Here is a 21,075-nt window from a genome sequence, read left to right on the forward strand (position 1 = left end):
TTTGAGACATGTAGTTAAAATCATTTTTACATATCCGGCTGACAGTAAAACACTAATAACCGCCTGAATTCGTTTCAACCAAACTGTCGCATTAGTTGCGTAGAAGAAGAACAGGGCGACGAAGAAGAAGAGACGGTGGAAGAACTGGAAGAGGAAGAAAGGGGTGGAGGACGGCGCGAGTCAATCATGGCTGCTCACATAGTACGGAGGCGAAATAGATTACACCTTTTCTTATTGTTATGCCCCATTTGTGTCTCGGCGTTTTTAAACTTGGAAGAACTGAACGAGATGAAATATGAGATTCAGATTCTTCCCGATCCTGTCATTATGGGGCAGGTGAGTGAGGGGATTTAAATGGAGCTAATAGTTAGCTTGTACCTTTCATAACGACTGTTGCTTCCACTAACATGGCCTATAGAAAACAGAAGCTTGAGCTACGCTTGCTTAGACTTATTTCCTTTGCTGTGCCTCTATTTGTGTGTTGTGCAAATACTTGTTTTTGCATGACGTGCTTTAAAACTTTCCCACGCAGCAGCTGCAATTGACAGATGTCACAACAAAACATCCTCATTTCCATTAAACTTGTTATGGTACGTATGTGTGTAAAGCTATCACAGATTAATCGATTTACATGAAAACCCGCATTGCTAGACGGGTCTTTTAAAGATGATTGCAGTGGCATATCATTTTCGTCTGACAATACTGATTGTGACTTTCTGAAAATGCACCATTCTCTGATGAACATCTTAATACAATGTCAATAGGGGTCGAGATTTTAAGCATCCAACTTAAATAACATTCTTAATTTGTATCTTTTTTTTCAAAAAGGTTTGTGTCATTGGAAAGGTTGCCAAACACAGAAACAGAAATAATAATGATGAACCGATGAACTTTAAATAATTATAGAAAGCCAAAGTTTACAAAATAATAGGCAGCTTTTGGAGATGGCAGTCAGGTGATATGAGGTTTAATTTGGCACTCAAACATGCAGAGAGAAAAAAAATTAAGAGTTTAGAATGAACAAACACTCCTTAAGTTGTTCAAATACATAGAAAGGGATATAAATAGCACATGGATATAAATTTGTAATTGATAGAATTCATGGCTTTGGAAGCGACGAAAAATCTGACCCATCGTTGCGGGTCTGAAGAACATCACAAGGGACCTGGCCAGTGATGGGTCCCAAAAAATGTGTGCACGGCTCGACCAGTTGACATCACATTTGGCAGAAGCATGAAAAAATATATAATAAAAATGCGATTGTGGATTATAAAAAAGATCTTACCTAGAAGTTTTTGAAGGGGGTTTGTTAATTATACATCTGTGAAATGTTGTCCATCCAACCGCGTGTACTTTATTTGGCGAAATTCCGAAGTCGTGATTACAACTAGGACACATGTTCTACGTCATTGTGTATAGTGGTAAGGTGAATAACGCAAATGAGTGAAACATGTAAAACAGCAGTTACATTGCTTCTCAAATTACGCGCACAAGCGTGTAGCTCGTTGAGCGACCACTTCCGACGCTCAGTCAGAGATGGAGTTACACATTCCTAAAATCAGTACAATTGTAAACGTCACATTATAAACACTAAGCACTGCAGTGTCCCTATAAATTAAATGTCTCATGGATCAATGTTAAGTTGTATCACTGTGTTTCCCCCTAGACCAAGACAGATGAGGTCATGATGGTGTCCAGCAAGTTCAAACAGCTGTATGAGTGTCGCCTTCCAGCTCAGGCGGTCCGCTTTCATCAGGACCCGGTGTCAGATCCTGACTCACAAGGGTACACAGGGCCGGACATCCCTGATCTACTCAGCCCCATGCGGGAGCCCCCCTGTCTAGTGTTGGTTGGTGCACATTGTCTTATAATGCTCAGAAATCGATCTAAAAGTATATTGATATGAAGGACAACAGCATCTTAAAATAAAATTTTGCTCACCCAGAAATATGCAATACTGTGCAAAATCTCAAGGCCAACATGAGACTTGTTTTATTGACCGTATGTAACCAAATGTGATTCGGTAGAGAACGGACCTCCACCAAGGCTAAAATATAAACAAAACAATTGTTTGTGCAGCTGTTTGTTAGCAGGCTAGTTCCTGGTTCATGCAGGGTGGTGAACAGATTGGTCGTGCCATTATAATTATTTTGGGTTGATTCAAGTGGTGACTCATCTTTTTATGGGACCTTCCTTGGCCCATGTTCTCTCCCCTTGACAAAGGTATGTAGAAACCATCCATCCATCCATCCATTTTCTGCTCTGCAAAATGGATGATGAAACCTGCAATTTATGGCAGTGGGGCCATCCGGTAACCACCGTGTTTTATCTCACCCCGTCTCTCGCTCTGCTCTACTGTGCTTCGGCCAAGCCAGCCACACTCCAGTCACAAAGCCGCAGCCGAGGATCCCGGGCCTCCATGGGACTCACTGAGTCACGTCCACCGCCGCCGCCGACGCGCTCGCCCACCTGCTCACACTCCCGCGGGCCTGGAGGCTACCTGGTTGCTCCTGCCAGTAGCATATGCTTGACTTGTTTAACAGTTGGATTAAGCGTAAATCGATTAGTCATGCCTGGCAAGTGAGGCGCAGTGATGACGTATTCGGATGTTCTAGTCGTCTTTTCCTGACATTGTTTTGGTTTCAAGCAGAATCCTGAAGGTTTTGTGCTAACACTGATTTTGTATTTGAATTGGAACTGCTCATAATTCCCTCTACCTTGATTTAAGCCCCAGTTCTTGCTGAAGGAAAACAGCCCGAAAGCATTCCCAACTGCCATCACCATGCTTCACTGTGGTAAGGTGCTCTTTTGGTGATGAGCAGTTTGTGTTTGTGCCAAACATACCTTTTAGAATTATGCCCAAAAGGTTCATCCTCAGACTATAACACATTTTCTCACGTGTTTGGGTGATTTCAAGTGTATTTTCTCAAAATGTAGCCGGGCTTGGATGTTTTCCTTTGAAAGATAAGGCTTCCATCTGGCTACCCTACCGCATTTCCGAGACATATGAAGATGACGGGAGATTGTTGTCATGTACTAAACAGACAGTACTGGCCAGAAATTCCTCCAGTTCCTTCAGTGTTGCTGTCACCTCTTGGCAGCCTCCCTGACCAGTTTTCTTCTCGTCTTTATAAATTTTGGAGGGATGCTCAGGATGCTTGGTCATGTCACCATTGTGCCATATTTTCTCCCCCGGATGAAGACTGTCTTCACTGTGTTCCATTGTATAGCCTATTTAATGCCTTGGAAATAATTTTTGTACCCTTTTCCTTACTGCTACCTATAAACACCTATACCTATACCTATAACCTCTGTTGCTCTGGAAGTACTCTGCGGGCCATGGTTTGTGCTGTAAGATGTGACTGCAAAAATGTCAGGAAAAGCCTGTTAGAATTTGAACTTTATTTGGGGTTAATCAGAGGCACTTTAAATGGTGGTAAGTGCGCGCTGACTCCTGTTTAACACGAGTTTGAATGTGATTGGTTAATTCTTAACACAGCCACATCGCTAGTTATGAGTGTGTGCACACTTGTGCAACCACATTATCTCGTTTGGTTGAACTTGCCATCACTAAAAGATTTAAATTGAGTTTAGCATGTTATAGGTCACATTAATGGTCGAACAAGTTATAAAATTTGTTTTCGGTCTAATTTTTATATATTGCAAAAACCTGGCATTTGAGTAGGCATTTTATATCCACTGTACTTGTGAATGTGTGCTAATAATTATCTTTATATGAGCCCTGCGGTCGGTTGGTGACCAGTCCTGGGGGCGTACACTGCCTCTTGCACAAAGTCAGTTGGGATAGACTCCAGCTGGCCAGTGACCCTAATGAGGACAAATGCTCTTAAAATGGTTGGATGGATAAATGGATATGTTTTTGGGAAAGTGGGAGGAAGCTCTCTTCTACTAAATTAGTAACTGTTTTACTGTCACAAATCTTTGGAAAAGGTCATTAATGCAACAAAGCTTGAAAGCGTAGTATTGTACTGAATGTCAACAATATTGACTGATCATGTTGCAGTGTTTGTACTTCATATTAACTGTTTCATCCCATCATCTACCCTGTATCACTACTGCTCACTAGTGAATACAATGCCTCCTCTCTATATATATAAATATTATACTCCTCGTTGGGATGATATTTTTGTTACTCACAGATTTTGCTGCTATTTTTCTAATTAGCCAGTGTTTTGCATGTGTTTGTCTCTAATGTGAATGTAGGCAAAGTAATACAGTAGTCTATGCAGGCCCTTGTGGACTTTGTCCTGTCATGCAATCATTTAAAAAAAAAAAAAAAGACCAAATCCACAGTGTCATGGTTCTCTTTGATCAAACAAACGTGTGGTTCATTCACTTTCAATGCATTGCTCCAGAGAAGCAGTTCTAATGCAGTACATTGGCTTATAATTTGACATTTACTGATTTAAAAAAATGGAAGTTATTAAACAAGTACAATATAACAATGAATGTTGTTTGTTTATCTTAAAACATTTGCTCTTTATTATTCCCTCAGACAAAAGACTGGTGGACATACGAGTTCTGCCATGGTCAGCATATCAGACAGTACCATCTTGAAGGTAAGAGCTATCTTTGCTTTAGGCATTTTTTTGTCAAGGCTGTTTCTTAGGCAGGTTTTTTTCACTTCTCAGACTCAGAAATCAAAGGGGACATTCTCTTCCTGGGCTACTTTGAGTCTGAATTTGACTGGAGAAATGAAAGTGCAAAGGTAATTCCTTAGATTTCTCTTCCTGACTGATGAAAATACAGAGCAGTTACTTTTAAAATCATGTATTATAATGTGTTGTTACAGGCCTCCAAACAGCACAGACTGAAACGCTTTCACAGTCAGACGTATGTGAACGGCTCTAAGTGTGACATCAACGGGAATCACAGGGAGGCTGAAGTCCGGGTGAGACTTGAATAAACTTTCAGCAGAGAATTCATTAGGAGCAGCACAATCTTAACTGCACAATCTAATGAGATCCAAAACAAACAGTATGTTTATATGATGTTTGTATTTTGCATTGGTTTGGAACTACCCTCATGTAGACTGTAGAGCTCTTTCACACAGAGATCCCACAGAATTGCCACGTAAAGCCAAAACAATAGATCTGACATTTATTCACCTATGCCTTTTACGCAGAACACAGCAAAGCAGGATATTGCTGTAACTGTTTTTCTTTCACACAGCTACACAATCAGATTATTAGATGCGTGACAACACCAGTGCCAGGTGGGAAGGGGAGAATTGAGTCTCACACCCTGTTTTTTATGGAACGCTTTTAAACACAGAATGCATTCAGCCTCTGTTACGGTTCAGTTCTGATATGACCTTTGAAGCAGGAAAATTGCTAAGTAAATTTTAGGGATGGGGGTAAATGCAGCTTGCCGCTTGCAGTAGATACGTGTGAACTTCTTGTCTGTGTCCTACACCAGGCCTTTTTGGAAGATTTTAAACTCTAAAATCTATTTCTCATCAAAGAGGGTCTGATATAGTGTGTGGTACATTAAATAAGACAAGACAGGAAATGAAAGGCAAAAAAACAAACAAAAACATTCATAATTAGATATTGTTGACTGAATTATCCATTGGTGTGTGTGTGGTTGTTTGTCGATTTGTGGCTGGCCACCAATTCAAGGTGTACCCCGCCTCTCACCCATTCAGCTGGGATGGTCCTAATGAGAACAAGTGCTTTACAAGATGGATGGATTGACAGTACAATGTACCTAATGATAACGACAATGAGTGAATATTTTTTCTCCCCCTCAGTTTGTGTGTGAAGACGGTTCGGGTGACTACATCGCCCGAGTGGACGAGCCGCAGTCATGCCGCTACGTGCTGACCATTCATACCAGTCGTACATGCCAGCATCCATTACTGCGGCCTCCGTCCACTGCCAAGCCCCAGGGGATCACATGCCAGCCGGCACTAAGCGCACAACAGTACATGGACTATGTCAAAGCTCAAGTCTGTGAGTTACCAAACCTCTTAAGTCACAGTGATGCAGCACTGAGAGAGCATCTTGCTTAATTTCTCACTGAAGCAGTGGGGGGCCTGGTGTATTACTAAAATCCAAGATGATGCTCAGTTGAAGTCTTCTTTTCTTTTCGGCTTGTCCCGTTAGGGGTCGCCACAACGTGTCATCCTTTTCTATGTAAGCCTATCTCCTGCATCCTCTTCTCTAACACAAACTGCCCTCATGTCTTCTCTCGCTACCGCTATCAAACTTGTCTTTGGTCTTTCTCGAGCTCTCTTGCCTGGTAGTTCATCCTCATCATCCTTCTCCCAATATACTCACTGTCTCTTGTCCGGACGTGTCCAAACCATCGAAATCTGCCGTCTCTAACTTTGTCATCTAACCTTCGTCGCCCCTCTGATGAGCTCATTTTTAATCCTATCCAACCTGGTGACTCCTAGAGAGAACCTCAGCATCTTCATTTCTGGCACCTTCAGCTTTGCTTTCTGTTGTCTCTTCAGTGGCACTGTCTCTAATCCCTAAATCATGGCTGGCCTCACCACTGTCTTATAAAGTTTTAAAGTCGTTCCAGCCTGCTTGGACCTGTTTCTTCACTTCCTTACCACACTCACCATTGCAATGGATTGTTGACCCCAAGTATTCTGACTTACTTCAGATAATCGTCATTCCCCTCCTTTCCAGTACATGGCTTCACCTTTCTGTTCCTCCACCTGCTCCCTGCATTCACTGCAGATCACAATGTCATCTGCGAACATCCTCTGGAGATTCCTGTCTAACCTCATGTGTCAGTCTATCCATCACCATTGCAAACAGGAAGGGGCTCAGGGCTGAAACTGATGCAGTCCCACCTCCACCTTAAACTCCTCTGAAACACCTACAGCACACCTCACCGCCGTTCTGCTGCCCTCATACATGTCCTGCACTATTCTAACATACTTCTCTGCCCCTCCAGACATCCGCATGCAGTACCACAGTTCCTCTTTAGGTTCTCTGTGATAGGCTTTCTCTAGATCTACAAAGACACAATGTACTTCTCTGTACTTTTCCATCAATACCGTCAAGGAAAATAATGCATCTGTGATACTCATTCTCGGCATGAAGCCAAACTATTGTTCCACTCCAGACTTCCGCATGCAGTAACACAGTTCCTCTCTGGGTATTCTGTCATAGGCTTTCTCTAGATCTACAAAGGCACAATGTAGCTCCTTTTGACCTTCTCTGTACTTTTCCATCAACATCCTCAAGGCAAATAATGCATCTATGGTACTCTTTCTAGGCATGAAACCATACTGTTGCTCGCAAATACTTACTTCTCTCATGAGTCTAGCCTCCACTACTCTTTCCCATAACTTCATTGTGTGGCTCATCAACTTTATTCCTCCGTTCCCACAGCTCTGCACATCACCATTGTTCTTAAAAATGGGCACCAGCACACTTTTCCTCCATTCCTCAGACATCTTCTCACCCAGCCACCTCTCCGAGATGCTTCCATACCCCCACTGGTATGTCATCAGGACCAACTGCCTTTCCATTTTTCATCCTCTTTAATGCCTTTCTAGCTTCCCCCTTGCTAATCATTGCTACTTCCTGGTCCACCACACTTGCCTTTTCTACTCTTCTTTCTCTCTCATTTTCCTCATTCATCAACTTCTCAAAGTATTTTTTCCATCTATCCAGCAGACAACTTTCACCAGTCAACACATTTCCATCTCTATCCTTAATCACCCTAACCTGCTCCACATCCTTTCCATCGCTATCCCTCTTGTCTGGCCAACCTGTATAGATCTTTTTCTCTTTCTTTAGTGTCCATCCTGGCATACATGTCATCGTATGCCTCGTTTGGCCTTTGCCGCATCTACCTTCACCCTACGTTGCATCTCCATGTATTCTTTTCTCCTCTCCTTAGTCCTCTCTGTCCCACTTCTCCCATGTATGATTTCCTGTCCCACCACGAAGTCTCCTTTTCCTGCCAGAAGCTACACCAAGTTCTCTCCTGCCTGTCTCTCTGATCACCTTGGCTGTAGTGATCCAGTCTTCTGGAAGCTCCTCCTGTCCACCTCGTCACGAAAAGCCGTGCAACACTCTTCCTTTCTCAGGTTTCACCACATGGTTCTCTGCTCTGCCTTTGTGTTCGTAATCTTCCTACCCACCACCAGAGTCATTTTACACTCCACCGTCCTATGCTGTTGAGCCACACTCTCCCCTACCACAACCTTACAGTCAGTAACCCCCTTCAGATTACATCGTCTACACAAAATGTAATCCACCTGCGTGCTTCTCCCTCCGCTCTTGTAGGTCATCCAATGTTCCTGCCTCTTCTGGAAGAAATTGTTCACGACAGCCATTTCCATCCTTTTTGCAAAGTCTACCAGTCTGTCCCTCCAAGTTCCTTTCCTGGATGCAGAACTTATCCATCACTTCTTCATCCCTGTTTGATGCTCAGTTGAAGTGACTATAAAAAAAATAAAAAATGCTTGTTTTATTTATGGGTAGCTATGTGGCATATTTTCTGAAATTATTTGTATTCTGTTTGAGAAGGCTCTGTGATTTGCTCCTCTTTTTTTTTTTTAATTCCCAGTCGACACAAAGCGTAAAGTGGAACAAATCTCTGAGGAGCTGAGGAGTCTTGATGAGATGTTGGCCAGTAACGAGGAGGCGGAGTCACCGGTGGCTGTAAGGGCAGAAGAAGCATCACCAGAACCCAGCGATGCCCAGGACCAGTCTGACCGAAAAGGTGCATATCGATCCTTCAAAGAGCAAATTACTGATATTGTATTGTTTTTTTTTTTTAATCTCTTTAATTTGTTTCTTGTCTGGTATGAATGTGTTTTTTAACAGTTTCTGCTGACATGTCTGAGGATGCAGAGTCAGAAGACCCAGAGGATTCTCAGTTTTGGGAGGGAATTACAAAACCAGGAAGTTCAAAAACAAGCTCTTCTCATGAGAAGAGTGAGGTACACATTTTCTTTTGTACAATTTCACATTATTTATATAATAAATATATACAGTCCCCTCCAAAAGTATTGGAACGGCAAGCTCAATTCCTTTGTTTTTGTTGTATACTGAAGACATTTGGGTTTCAGATCAAAAGATGAATATGAGACAAAAGTTCAGAATTCCAGCTTTTATTGTTTCAGGACATCGCACCTTTTTGTTTGAAGCCACCCACTTTTAAAGTGAGCAAAAGTATTGGAACATGTGACTGATGGATTGTTTCCAGTTGCTCAGGTGTTGCCTCTTAGATTGATTACTTAAACATTAGCTAGTGCTTGTTTTTGGCTTTGGATTTCACCTGTGAAAACTGCATTTACTGTTAAGCAAAGATGAAAACCAGAGACTTGTCTATGGGAGAAAAGCAAACCATTTTGAAGCTGAGAGAAGAGGGAACCTTGATCAGAGATATTGGGCATAGCCAATTAAAACAATTTGGAATGTCCTGAAAAAGAGAGAAACTATTAGTGTACTGAGCAACAGACATTGAACAGGTCGGGCAAGGGTATCAACAGCAGTTGATAACAGAAACATTGTGAGAGCTGTGAAGAAACACCAAAAGTCAACAGCCAGTGACATCACTGCCAACCTCCTCAGGGCAGGGGTGAAGGTATCACAAGCCACTGTTTGACTTTGAGATAAGAAACATACAGGCCATACCACAAGATATAAAACACTCATCGGCAAAAAGAATTGGAAGGCCAGATTGGATTTTCCAAAGAAGGAAAGAGATGACCCACAAACGTTTTGGAAAAAAGTTTAATGGAATGATGAGACAAAGACAAAGTTATGGAAAGCCCAAAGTATGGAGAAAGACACGATCTGCTTATGGTTCAAAACATGAGTTCATCTGTGAAGCATGGTTGAGTTAATGTCGTGGCTTGGCCTTGCATGGATGCTTCTGTAACAGGCTCACTAGTCTTTATTGATGATGTAACTCATGATGGGAGCAGAAGAATGAATTCTGAAGTCTACAAAACCATTTTATCTGGCAATTTAGAAAACAAATGCATCCAAACTCATCGGAGAAGCTTCATCATGCAACAAGACGACTCAATACACACTGCCAACAAAACAAAGGACTGCGTGTGTGTGGCTCGCAATGCTGTGGGGTCAGAATAGCGCACAAACGCTGAACTAAAAAAGCAGTGGTCAGACATAAAGGTGGATGGGATGCGGAAGACAGCAAAGTGTGGCCAAAACAGGCAGAGGAACCGGCACGCAGGGCCTCACCCCATTTGAGGAGAGAGTCGCTGCAATCATGGTTGATGCTGCTCTCTCAGGGGTGGTGGGAGGACGTGGGTGACTCTGATTACCCCCATCGTAAATACAATGTATTTTCATAACTCACAACAAACAACCTTCACTCAGCCCTATGAGATAAAGGGTCATTCATAAATGTTGTATGTATGGTATTTAGTTTGTAATAAATATTTTAAATTCAAATAGAAGTATGTCAGCATATCAAAGAGAATATCAAAAACTGACTCATGTTTGATTACCGTACTCAATTATTTTAATACACAGGAGAGGACACTCAGTCGCAGCCACATGCTACATGTGCGGGGGAATAGACTTATTTATTATAACAGTTCCCCAGCATCACCTCTAAGTGTCGCCAAAGGACCAACAGCTGTAGAAACATTTGTACGTCAGCCATGAAGTCGGCGTGAGGCACCGCACATTTCCACAGTTATTTCACTCTTGATGCATCTGAACTTTGGCGTGAAAAAGAACATACGCCACGTTTTTGTGCGTATGCATCCTTTTGTAGATGAGGCCCCTGAATTCTAATCTTGGCTTTGGCTTTCCTGAGTGGAGTTTGAATGCATGGGTTTTCTCCAGGTACTCAAGCTTCCTCCAACATTCCAAAAAACATGCATGCTAACTTCATTGAAGACTCTAAATTGTCTTCAGGTGTGGATGTGAGCGTGAATGTTTACCCTGCGATTGGCTTGTGCCCACTTCAGGGTGTACCTTTGCCCCAATGAGGACAAGCACTATTCAAAATGAATGAATGAATGAATGTTGATACACCACTAAAGGGTGTAACTTAACTATACTCCTCTGACCAGATTGTTCTCTCAGCAGGCAGTTGATGATGGCTTCAACTCAATCACAGACAATGAAATCATTGATGATGGAAATGAAGGTAAATTTTACATTTCACTACTGATACAATCTTGCAGCTGTTTATTGTATTGACGTCTTTGGAAAATCTGCACTGGTTAGAAAAGTATACAAATAATATTTTTTTTAATGTTTCAGTTGAAAATTTCAACTTTAAAATCATCACTGACCCATCAGACCTGATGAAATTTGTACAGCATCTCAAGGAGAGTAATAAAAAGGTTGGTGCTTTCTTACACATCAACACAGCATCCGTCTTTGCAGTGCCTTTGTATTCCATTTCAGTGCATTTGTTCCTATGCAGAAAGCACAAAACCGAGCAAAGGAACAAGCGGGTAAAAGGGGATCCGTGAAGCACAGCAAAGACGACAGAGAGGATGATGAAGATGAACGGCTGCTTCAGGAGTTTGAGGATGAGATGGCAGACGTCTCTGTGCCGGCTGATAAGACTGAGAAGATAAAGGAAACGATGCAAAAAGAGTTTGACAACATCATAAATGAGGTGAGTCAAAATTAAATTAAAAACACAAATAAACTGGAAACTCTATGGACGTACACAGTCTTGCTTAGGTGTTCTAATTTGTTTAAATTAAAAAAAAAAAATTCCATACGAAACAATGGAAATGGAAATATCGCGTTCAAGTGTCAAACTGTTGACTAAACCTTAACTGTAACAGGGAATGTCACAGGGAATGCTGTCCAGCTTCAACAAAATACAGTGGAACCTCGATATAACGTACTAATAGGAGCGGGGTCGGGGGGGTCGTCCGATATAGCCGTTTGTCTGTTACATTGAAGCACTTTTTTTTTTGAGGCCATATGCCCCCATATTTCTATACAGTACAATTTGTTTTTCCGTGGCCTAAAACACCCAATACAGTACAAAGTTGTGATGACTAAATATAAAAAGAAAAAAAGCTTGAAAATGTTTGAGTTTCACATTTTATCCAAACTTACCACGCCGGCGTGTTTGCTCATGGTGACGTTGACGTACAGTACTCATCATAGGCGAGTCGCTTTCATGAGCCGTGAGGAATTAGTGTGCTTCCTAGTCCCAAATCTGTTGCCAGTGGTGAACGACTTGACAAAAAAGTGTTACTGTACCAAAAATAGCATGTTCCAGACTCCAGAGACTGGGGTGTTGTATCCCTCAGAGTTAACACTGCCACCATGCCGCTCTCTCTCTGCACAGCGTTTTATGCACAATAGACAATAGATATAACCAGCATTACATGGCCGCCACGTCAGTGCCCCACATTAGACATGGCCACCACGTAGGCACGGGAGGCATATCTTTTGGAATTTGATCTAGTCATATTCTAAATCTGTGACCCAGAAATAAGTCAGTCCCATTTTCTGCCTGCATTGCGCCACAACGCCAGTAAACAACAGTGCCCAATTCTGGAACTAAAAGACTTTGTCAACTACAGTTTAAGTGACAAATGGAAATTAGTTTTGGACATATTGGTCAGTCCCGACAGTCCGTTTTATCCAATATCCGTTATATCGGGGTCTGTTTTATCTTGGTTCCACTTTAGTGCTATCAGTAGTAAGCTAGCATTAGCATTGTAAACAAGCCAGTGTTATCCAAACTACTACATTGGTAGCATGTCTGATAATTCATAATAGTCTTACTGTAACAATATATTTATCGGTTTGAAGTTTTATTTTTTGGGAATGACCTATCAATTAAAACACAAAAAGAGGTAATAAAGATATTGCTCGAGCAGAAATGTTGATGATTCCATGCCACTTCTAAATCTTCTCAGCTGCGTGAAGTCTCTTGGCTCTGTTTGATAGTCTTGTCCAGTTGTTAGCAAACAAAGGATGGGATTTTTTTTTTAAGGTGGATATTCCAAAATAGTTTCAGCATGGCTCCTGAAGGCCAAGCTAACAGGTCAGCGTGAGGCTGTGGAGACGTGCTGGTGTCCGGCTGCGAGTCAGCCCGTTAGTGCACTGCAAATGATTGACATCTCATCTGTCTCGAATAGGTTGTTCTTTCTTGGGCGCAGCAGTTTCTTTTTAAAAAAAAAAAAAAAAAAAAAAAAAAAAAAAAAAAAAAAAAAAACATACCAACTCCCCTTTAATGATGGTGTAATGCAAAGGTGATTTCACCCATCTCATTTTTTTTTACATTCTTACTTGGTTCTCAACTGTAAAAACAAGTTAACCACTGTTAATAATAAAGTTTATTATTATTAACAAATGGAAGACTTTTTTAAATATGAGTTCGAGTGTTTACGTCACATAACTTCCACTGTATATTATTTGCTGTGCTGAAAAAAGAAAAACTGGATCCATGCCAGCAATTTGCTTTTTGTTTTCTTGTACAATCTCATGCATGCCGGTGTTTTGAACACTGATACTTAATTCATTTTTACCGAAAATATTAGTCAAATATCAAGTTTTGTGACCTTGAAACGTTTCAATTCCATGGTTGTGAAGTTGATAAAGCGCAGGTCACCACCAAGAGGACTAACGTTTTTGCTTTTGGTTGTATAGGCGCAGCAAGAATTGGAGACAGAAGGGCTGAAAGGAGAGTTTGATCGCACGCAGGCTACGCAGGCACTGGAGACGACACTTGACAAGCTTCTTGACCATTTGGAGGAGAAAGACGAGCTGGCCCCCGAGCAGCAAACAGGAGCTCAAAGAGCCAACGACCCGACCAGGGGAAGCCCCAGCTTGGCTCCAAAGCAGCCCGGTAACCTGACTGTCCTATTCTGACGCCACTCTTTTTCCCTGTGTCCATCTTTGTCACCTTCCTCCCATGTGCACGTCAAATGTGGTTGTAATATTCCATCCCAGAATCGGCACACACATGGATTTGATGCAGAGAATGAATGAAGCCACATAAAGCTAATGTTACGTGGGTTACACACACCGATTGGACATATTAACCTTTTTTTAAATTTTATTTAATAGGAAAGACTACACATATGACAATGTAAAAATCGACAAGTGTGTGCTTAGTGAAAATGCATTTTTTTTTCTTTTGACAATTTTTTTTTTCTTTTGGAATACAATTGGAATATTAACAAATAACATCTTCAATAGACTTCCAATATTTGTAATGCAAAGGATGTTTTTTTTTAATTACAAATATTAAATAATACATTTTTACAATGTTCTCCACAAAGAGAGAACAAATGTACACAGTGACATTATGTAGTGCACTTGAGATGACCAACACAAAACGAGTGGAGGCGGGACTAACAAAACCAGTCAGAGTCGAGCAGCTTGGATGCAACAGTTACGTCACGGCAAACAACAGTTACGTTGCGCCACACGTGGCAACTATGTACTACAACCGGCTCACAATGAGAAGCCGCAACGACCAATGCTGGGAGTGGGGGCATGAACGCTAGTCACCAGCAAAGGTCACCGTTCAAAGTTATAAACCCAGCACAGCTGGGACCCCCTCGGTTCAAGAAATCGCAACGCCATAAGCTGGGATAGGGGATGCGAATGCCGCCTTTTCCAGAGAAAAGGAGGTTAAAGAACAAAATACGAAGCAGAGCAGAGTAGCCTGGGCGCCAACACCAGGCTAAATCGGACAACAGATATTTTTGCCGCACAACAAATAGCGTCAACAACCTTTCCTTAGTTTCATTGGGAGAGGTTAGAGAGTCATTCTACCACACCGGGTCTCAAAGAAAGAAGACACCACTGTGGCCAAACAATTTCTCAATACAAACCAAATCATCGTCGCAGCCTTTGGAGGGGGAAGCGTCGCAGCTCCGACTTAACAGTCACAAGACTACCAGCGACAGGGAAATTATGTCCGATAGACAATTTCTATTTTTCTCCAGTTGCTGTATCCAGCATAATGCGAAAAGGTACGCAAGAAGAAAAGAGGAACTGAGCCCTGTGTGGCACTGAAAGTTATACCCATTACAGGTCACCAGGGGGACTTTTTGGGTATGCGTACTCGAACTGCGCATGCGCGAAGGGAATATTCAGTGCTTTCAGCACCGCATTCTGGCAGTCAGCAGGGATGAAATTGAACTCCATCGACAATCATAAATCTCTTCCCCTAAAATGGATTTCTGTCGTAGTAGCAGGACTGACCTGTGTGAGGACAGCATGGTGTCACAGGGCAGCCAGACTGCTGAAAAATCCATAAAATAGTAGAAGAATAAAATAAAGCTGCGAGGTAAACCTTTAGTGCCTATCTGGTAACTACATTGTGGATGGAACTCCTCTGTCATTTTTATTGTCGTGACTGACTTGTGGGATAAGTTTTGCTCCTCTGTTTGTGTCCGGCATCAGCGCGAGCCTCGGGTCGCTTCCCGATTGGCTATCAATCTGTCTCGTGTCACAATAGCTGAGGCTTGGCTGTGGCTTGAAAGAACGCAGTTGACCACACACAAGGGTTTGCTTCAATATTGAACAGTTTAAGCGCAACCATTGTCTGAGCTGATTGAACAGGAATAAAATCAGTCTTAACACACCCCACACCACCATGATAAACTTTTAGAGACATCCGACAATGTCCTTTACTGACTTTAACCGGCCCGATCATCGATATGTTAACACTGCTTTCGACTGTCCTCTCGTGCTCTCGTCTACGTGAGGATTCATGTCTCTGACAGCCAGTTGTTTGTCCCTCTTTTGTCTCGTCACCCCAGACCAAGATGCTGATGACCATATTAAGATCAAAATAACTAAGTATAAGACAGGCAGCAGCTCCGATGGGGAGTTCAAAATACAGGAGTTGGGCAAAGGAGATCCCCAGTGGCAGCACATAAAGGACGTGGTTAAAGAACAGCTAGAGAAAGCAGGACTGAAGGCTGAAGGTATGAATGGGGAGTGTTAACGTAAACTTTATGGCTGTTTCCCCCCCCCCTCTTGTCTCTAATCATTGTGCTGCTTTAACCAACAACCTCAATTCCAATGAAGTTGGGACGTTGTGTTAAACATAAATAAAAACAGAATACAATGATTTGCAAATCATGTTCAACCTATATTTAATTTAAGACACTACAAAGACAAGATATTTAATGTTCAAACTGATAAACCTTAGTTTTTAGCAAATAATCATTAACCATGCTGCCATCCAAGCAACGACTTTTTCATGGACGCCCCTGCTTATTTCAGCAAGGCAATGCCAAACCGCATTCTGCACGTGTTACAACAGTATGGCTTCGTAGAAAAGAGTGCGGGTACTAGACTGGCCTGCCTCAGTCCAGACCGGTCTCCCATTGAAAAAGTGTGGCGCATTATGAAGCGTAAAATACGACAATGGAGACCCTGGACTGTTGAACAGCTGAAGCTGTACATCAAGCAAGAATGGGAAAGAATTCCACCTACAAAACTTCAACAATTTGTGTCCTCAGTTCCCAAACGTTTATTGAATGTTGTTAAAAGGTGATGTAACACAGTGGTAAACATAACCCTATCCCAGCTTTTTTGGGTTGCAGCCATAAAATTCTAAGTTAATGATTATTTGCTAAAAACAGTCAAGTTTATCAGTTTGAACATTAAATATCTTGTCTTTGTAGTGTATTCAATTAAATATAGGTTGAACATGATTTGCAAATCATTGCATTCTGTTTTTATTTATGTTTAACACAACGTCTCAACTTCATTGGAATTGGGGTTGTACTTTGGCCATCATGAAAGATAAGCAGTGATATGACTCATATGTTTCTCTCATGTATTGGGAAGATAGTTGGTGAAATGGGCGATCAGACTAAGACCTAAAAGTTATCGCATTAGTTGGACTTCAAACGAGGAAGCCTTCTCTACAGAGGCTTGAAATGAAACTCATCCACGTGTGTGCTCTGGCTGTCATCCATTCATTGTACATACGTTTTGCTTTGCATGCCCTTTATTTTGTTGATGGCTTGCTCAAATTTAATAGAAAAGCACCCCACACCCCTCCTGTTTTCTTCTCTAGGTAAAATTGAGGTGAAGATCTTGACACGAAAGAATGCAGATGAGGCAGGTGATCAGTGGTTGACCGAAGAAGACACTAAGTCATTCCGAGAGCTCCTCATAAACCTGCTGGTAAAATATTTTATAGGCTTCACTTTATTTTTTATTTTTATTTTTTTATTTATTTGTTTTTCTTCTTCTGACCCGAGTGACCCTGAACGCAGCTGTGCTTGTGTGTTTTTATACCCAACATTAGCTCTTGAGTAAATATACGCTCATTGATTAGGATGAAGCAGTGACGCTTTGTTCTTTTGGTTTCCAAGACTGGAGGCACAGAGGAAGTTCACAAAGAGCAAAAGCGACAGCAAGAGTTGGAGAACAACTACAGATTTGTGTGGGGTGACGGCCAAGAGGAGTCCCAGTCTTCCAGCAATGACTCGGACGACGTAGATCTGTGAGCCCATTCAACACGCTCAGTGCCGCCATTGTGAAGGTGTACGCCGGTGGTGATCAGCGAGGCGGGGAGACTCTGAAGCGCAGCCCCCAATTGACGAAGTGATTCATTTATTGCTATTAAAGCCAGATGGTGACATGACCTCATGTTTACACCTTCCTGAAGCTTGTCCGGAGTCTGCAATACGTCTTTAAAGATTTATGTGGTACGACAGAATCACTGTCAGCTCTACTTGAATGAGTTATGCATTTTTCCCCCTTTTTCTCGATGGCTGAAAAAAAAAAATAATCAGGAAATGGACAATGCCAACATTTTATGAATATTTAAATCAGTCGTGCTGCCTATTTTCCATCGTGGTCACTTATGTTGCTATTTGCAGGTCCCCAACTGTGTGCAACCTCAGTTCTTGCACAGGTCATTTACCTTTGACTGTATAATGATGATACAAGGGATGAAACTGTCAGTAAACACAAGTGTACATTACACAAGATGTGGCACTTTAGGATTTTTAGACAAACGCCATCTTCCCTTTGGGTTGGCATATATGAGAAACTGAATGGTAAATATTCAGTGTTGTGGTTTCTTTGTTCTGTCAATAAAGTTATTTAAATTGTATTACTTTAGTAATTGAAAGCAAGGAAAGATACAATGAAGAAGAAAAGTAGGTTGTAGTCACCATGACTGGTCATGGTAATCTGCAAAAGTTTAATCAAAGCAACTTGACTCTTCTTGGTTGTAGAGAATGTTTTGCATTTAAGTTCAAAATCTAAGGTGTAGAGTTCCCCTATTGATGAGATGACAGCTACACGTCATACACCAGGCACAGTTTGCAACAAAAACCCTCATGTGACCACCCCCAAGGGACTTAGGGGACCTAAGATTTAGAACTGAAGAAGCCTTTTCAATAAGTGGAAACGTCTTCCAACAAAACTATTGTGGAGTCCTTAAGAATAAAAATGTCTACTGATCTTTCAGAGGTGGATTTGAAGGGTTGAATTTGTGGACTTGTGAATAATTATGGCTCCGCCTGTATATACACTATATTGCCAAAAGTATTCACTCACCTACCTTGACTCACATGAATGTAAGTGACATCCCATTCCAAATCCATAAAGTTTAATATGTCATTGGTCCATCCTTTTCAGCCATAACAGCTTCAACTCTTCTGGGAAGGCTGTCCACAATGTTTAGGAGTGTGTTTATGGGAATTTTTTTTAACCATTCTTCCAGAAGTGTATTTGTGAGGTCACACACTGATGTTGGACAAGAAGGCCTGGATCTCAGTCTCCGCTCTAATTTATCCCAAAGGTGTTCTATCGGGTTGAGGTCATGACTGAGCAGGCCAGTCAAGTTCATCCACACCAGTCTGTCATCCATGTCTTAATGGACCTTTCTTTGTGCACTGGTGCACAGTCGTTTTGGAAGAGGAAGGGCCAAGCTCCAGATTGGTACCACAAAGTTGGGAGCATGGAATTGTCCAAAATCTCTTGATATGCTGAAGCATTTAGAGTTCCTTTCACTGGAATTAAGGGGCCAAGCCCAGCTCCTGAAAAACAACCCGATACCATAATCCCCCCCACCAAATTTTACACATGTAGTCAGACAAGTACTGTTCTCCTGGCAACTGCCAAATCCAGACTCATCCATCTGATTGCCAGATGGCGAAGTGTCATTTGTCACTCCAGGGGAATAGCTCTCCACTGTTCTGGAGTCTAGTGTCGGTGTGCTTTATACCACTGCATCTGACGCTTTGCATTGTACTCGAAGCATGGCTTGGATGCAGCTGTTCATTCGTGGAAACCCATTCATTCCATGAAGCTCTCTGCGCGCTGTTCTCGAGCTAATCTGAAGGCCACATTAAATTTGGAGGTCTGTAGCAATTGACTCGGCAGAAGCTTGGCGACCTCTTCGCACTATGCGCCTCAGCATCCACTGACCTCGCTCCGTCAGTTTATGTGGCCTACCGCTTCATGGCTGAGTCGCTGTCGTTCCCAAACGCTTACACGTTCTTATAATACAGCCGACAATCGACTGTGGAATATTTAGGAGCGAGAAAATTTCACGGTTGGACTTGTTGCACAGGTGGCATCCTATCACAGTTCCACGCTGGAATACATTGAGCTCCTGAGAGCAACCCATTCATGCCTAGGTGCTTAAGATTATACACCTAGGGCCATGGAAGTGATTGTAACACCTGATTATTTGAATGGGTGACCAAATACTTTGGGCAATATAGTGTAGTTTGAGTAATTTTGTTGTTCTAATTTTGTTTTTGTTGTGTGTTAGCACAAATCCTAGCAGTTGCTTCAACCTGACTAATGAGTGCAATCTTGTATGCAACTCAGTGTCATACAATAGGAGTAAATAATAGACCACCTAAGAGAAGGCCGGAAAGGTGTGTATATTTTGGTAGCATTCATTGCCCTGTATTGCACCTTTTGGCTTCAGAGGCCAGAAGAAAAAAACAACTTAGGTCCACCTGAACTGCTTTGTATGAAAGTCTTCAAATAAAAGTACCTTTGAAGTCCTGTCGACTTCACTCAACAATTTTATGTTTAATTATTGCTGTCTGTGTTAGAAGTGACAAAACACCCTTTAATGTGGTGGGATATGTATGAGTGGTGGCTAAATTTGCTTCGGTGTAATTTAAACATCTATTGTTTCATATGTCAACATAAGTAGACTGACATGCACTGAGAGACCCCTAGATGTGCTCAAGCACCTGCCGTCACTAGAGGAGAAAAGTGCTTTTTGCTCGTGCTAAATGTGCCAGTAGATATTTCATTTGCGAAGTACATGGGGATACGTTTCTTTACGTGTAACATTGAGTGAGACTCCCCCAGCCTGTTGATTATACATAAGGTGTGTGTTGATTCCTGTTCAGTCAGACTAGGTGTTTTTAAAAGATAGTGTTTGTCCAATCCCTGATAGTTTGGTGAAATACTAACTGCAATGCCGCTGTAAACTGGCCTGACTTCTCACTGTAGTGTGTCACGCCCGCTGAAAACACTTGCCTTTTTATTCGAAGTAAAACAAAAAAGATCTATGTACAAAGCGTAGACTCCACGTTTTGAACAAATGAAATTTGTAAGTTCAAAGCCTTGATCAGCTGTTTACTGACATTTGTCATAGAAAGATAGAGACAGAATTTAAAGACAGGTATACAAAATAGACAACTTCATTGTATTTATTCATTTCTATATGAGTGTTCTGGAAATTAAATCAGGAAACAATCTTGTCTTTTGTAGTTTTACTAATATCTTTGCAAAGAGAGAGACAGTCAAGCGAGGTCACAAGTTGCTTCGCGGCTCTGGCCGTCTGAGACATAATGGAAAAACAATGCCTTATTAAACCAAAGAAAAAAATGGGAGGAAGATGAGGAAAGAAGGAAGACGGATCTATTCACACAGTTATCTTGAGAGAAAAGGGAGGTTGAAGACAGGATGAGAGAAGGGAAGTGCACTCATCAGTGAAATGAAAACGGAGTTTGACATAACTATATTTTGTCATTTTACCATAACAAAAGCCTGAAGAAAAAAGTCATCACCACACTATTCACAGTAGCTGTCAAGTAGCTTTCACAACAACAACAACAGCAAAACTGTTGTCAATAGAAACAATAGGGGAGGCCGGGGCTTTTTA

At 41.7% G+C, this 21,075-nt stretch overlaps 1 protein-coding gene across 4 annotated transcripts; it reads left to right on the plus strand.

Moving 5' to 3' along the window:
- Positions 1 to 99: 99 nt before the first annotated feature.
- os9 (OS9 endoplasmic reticulum lectin) lies at positions 100 to 18,407 on the plus strand. 4 transcript variants are annotated; one of them, XM_061687863.1, is made up of 16 exons: positions 257 to 336; positions 533 to 590; positions 1,667 to 1,849; positions 4,517 to 4,580; positions 4,653 to 4,729; positions 4,814 to 4,912; positions 5,774 to 5,975; positions 8,560 to 8,715; positions 8,820 to 8,935; positions 11,061 to 11,124; positions 11,241 to 11,323; positions 11,407 to 11,604; positions 13,605 to 13,803; positions 15,731 to 15,898; positions 17,002 to 17,111; positions 17,303 to 18,407. In XM_061687863.1, the coding sequence occupies exons 2-16, from the start codon at positions 549 to 551 to the stop codon at positions 17,435 to 17,437; spliced, it is 1,896 nt and encodes a 631-aa protein (XP_061543847.1). In that variant the 5' UTR covers positions 257 to 336; positions 533 to 548; the 3' UTR covers positions 17,438 to 18,407. The 4 variants fall into 4 exon arrangements, with proteins under 4 accessions (XP_061543849.1, XP_061543848.1, XP_061543850.1 ...); XM_061687865.1 differs by lacking the exon at positions 533 to 590 and having other exon boundaries at positions 100 to 336; XM_061687866.1 differs by lacking the exon at positions 533 to 590 and having other exon boundaries at positions 101 to 336; positions 11,064 to 11,124.
- Positions 18,408 to 21,075: the final 2,668 nt, after the last annotated feature.

The sequence above is a fragment of the Phycodurus eques genome, chromosome 10 (genome assembly GCF_024500275.1).
Source record: "Phycodurus eques isolate BA_2022a chromosome 10, UOR_Pequ_1.1, whole genome shotgun sequence".
NCBI lineage: Eukaryota > Metazoa > Chordata > Actinopteri > Syngnathiformes > Syngnathidae > Phycodurus > Phycodurus eques.

Bases quoted from the DNA above. Each gene is read 5' to 3' on its own strand.
- os9 (XM_061687865.1), top strand. From the start codon at position 187: ATGGCTGCTCACATAGTACGGAGGCGAAATAGATTACACCTTTTCTTA. The intron at 15,899-17,001 runs GTATGAATGGGG...TTTCTTCTCTAG, and splicing joins AGCAGGACTGAAGGCTGAAG to GTAAAATTGAGGTGAAGATC. The intron at 17,112-17,302 runs GTAAAATATTTT...TTGGTTTCCAAG, and splicing joins AGCTCCTCATAAACCTGCTG to ACTGGAGGCACAGAGGAAGT.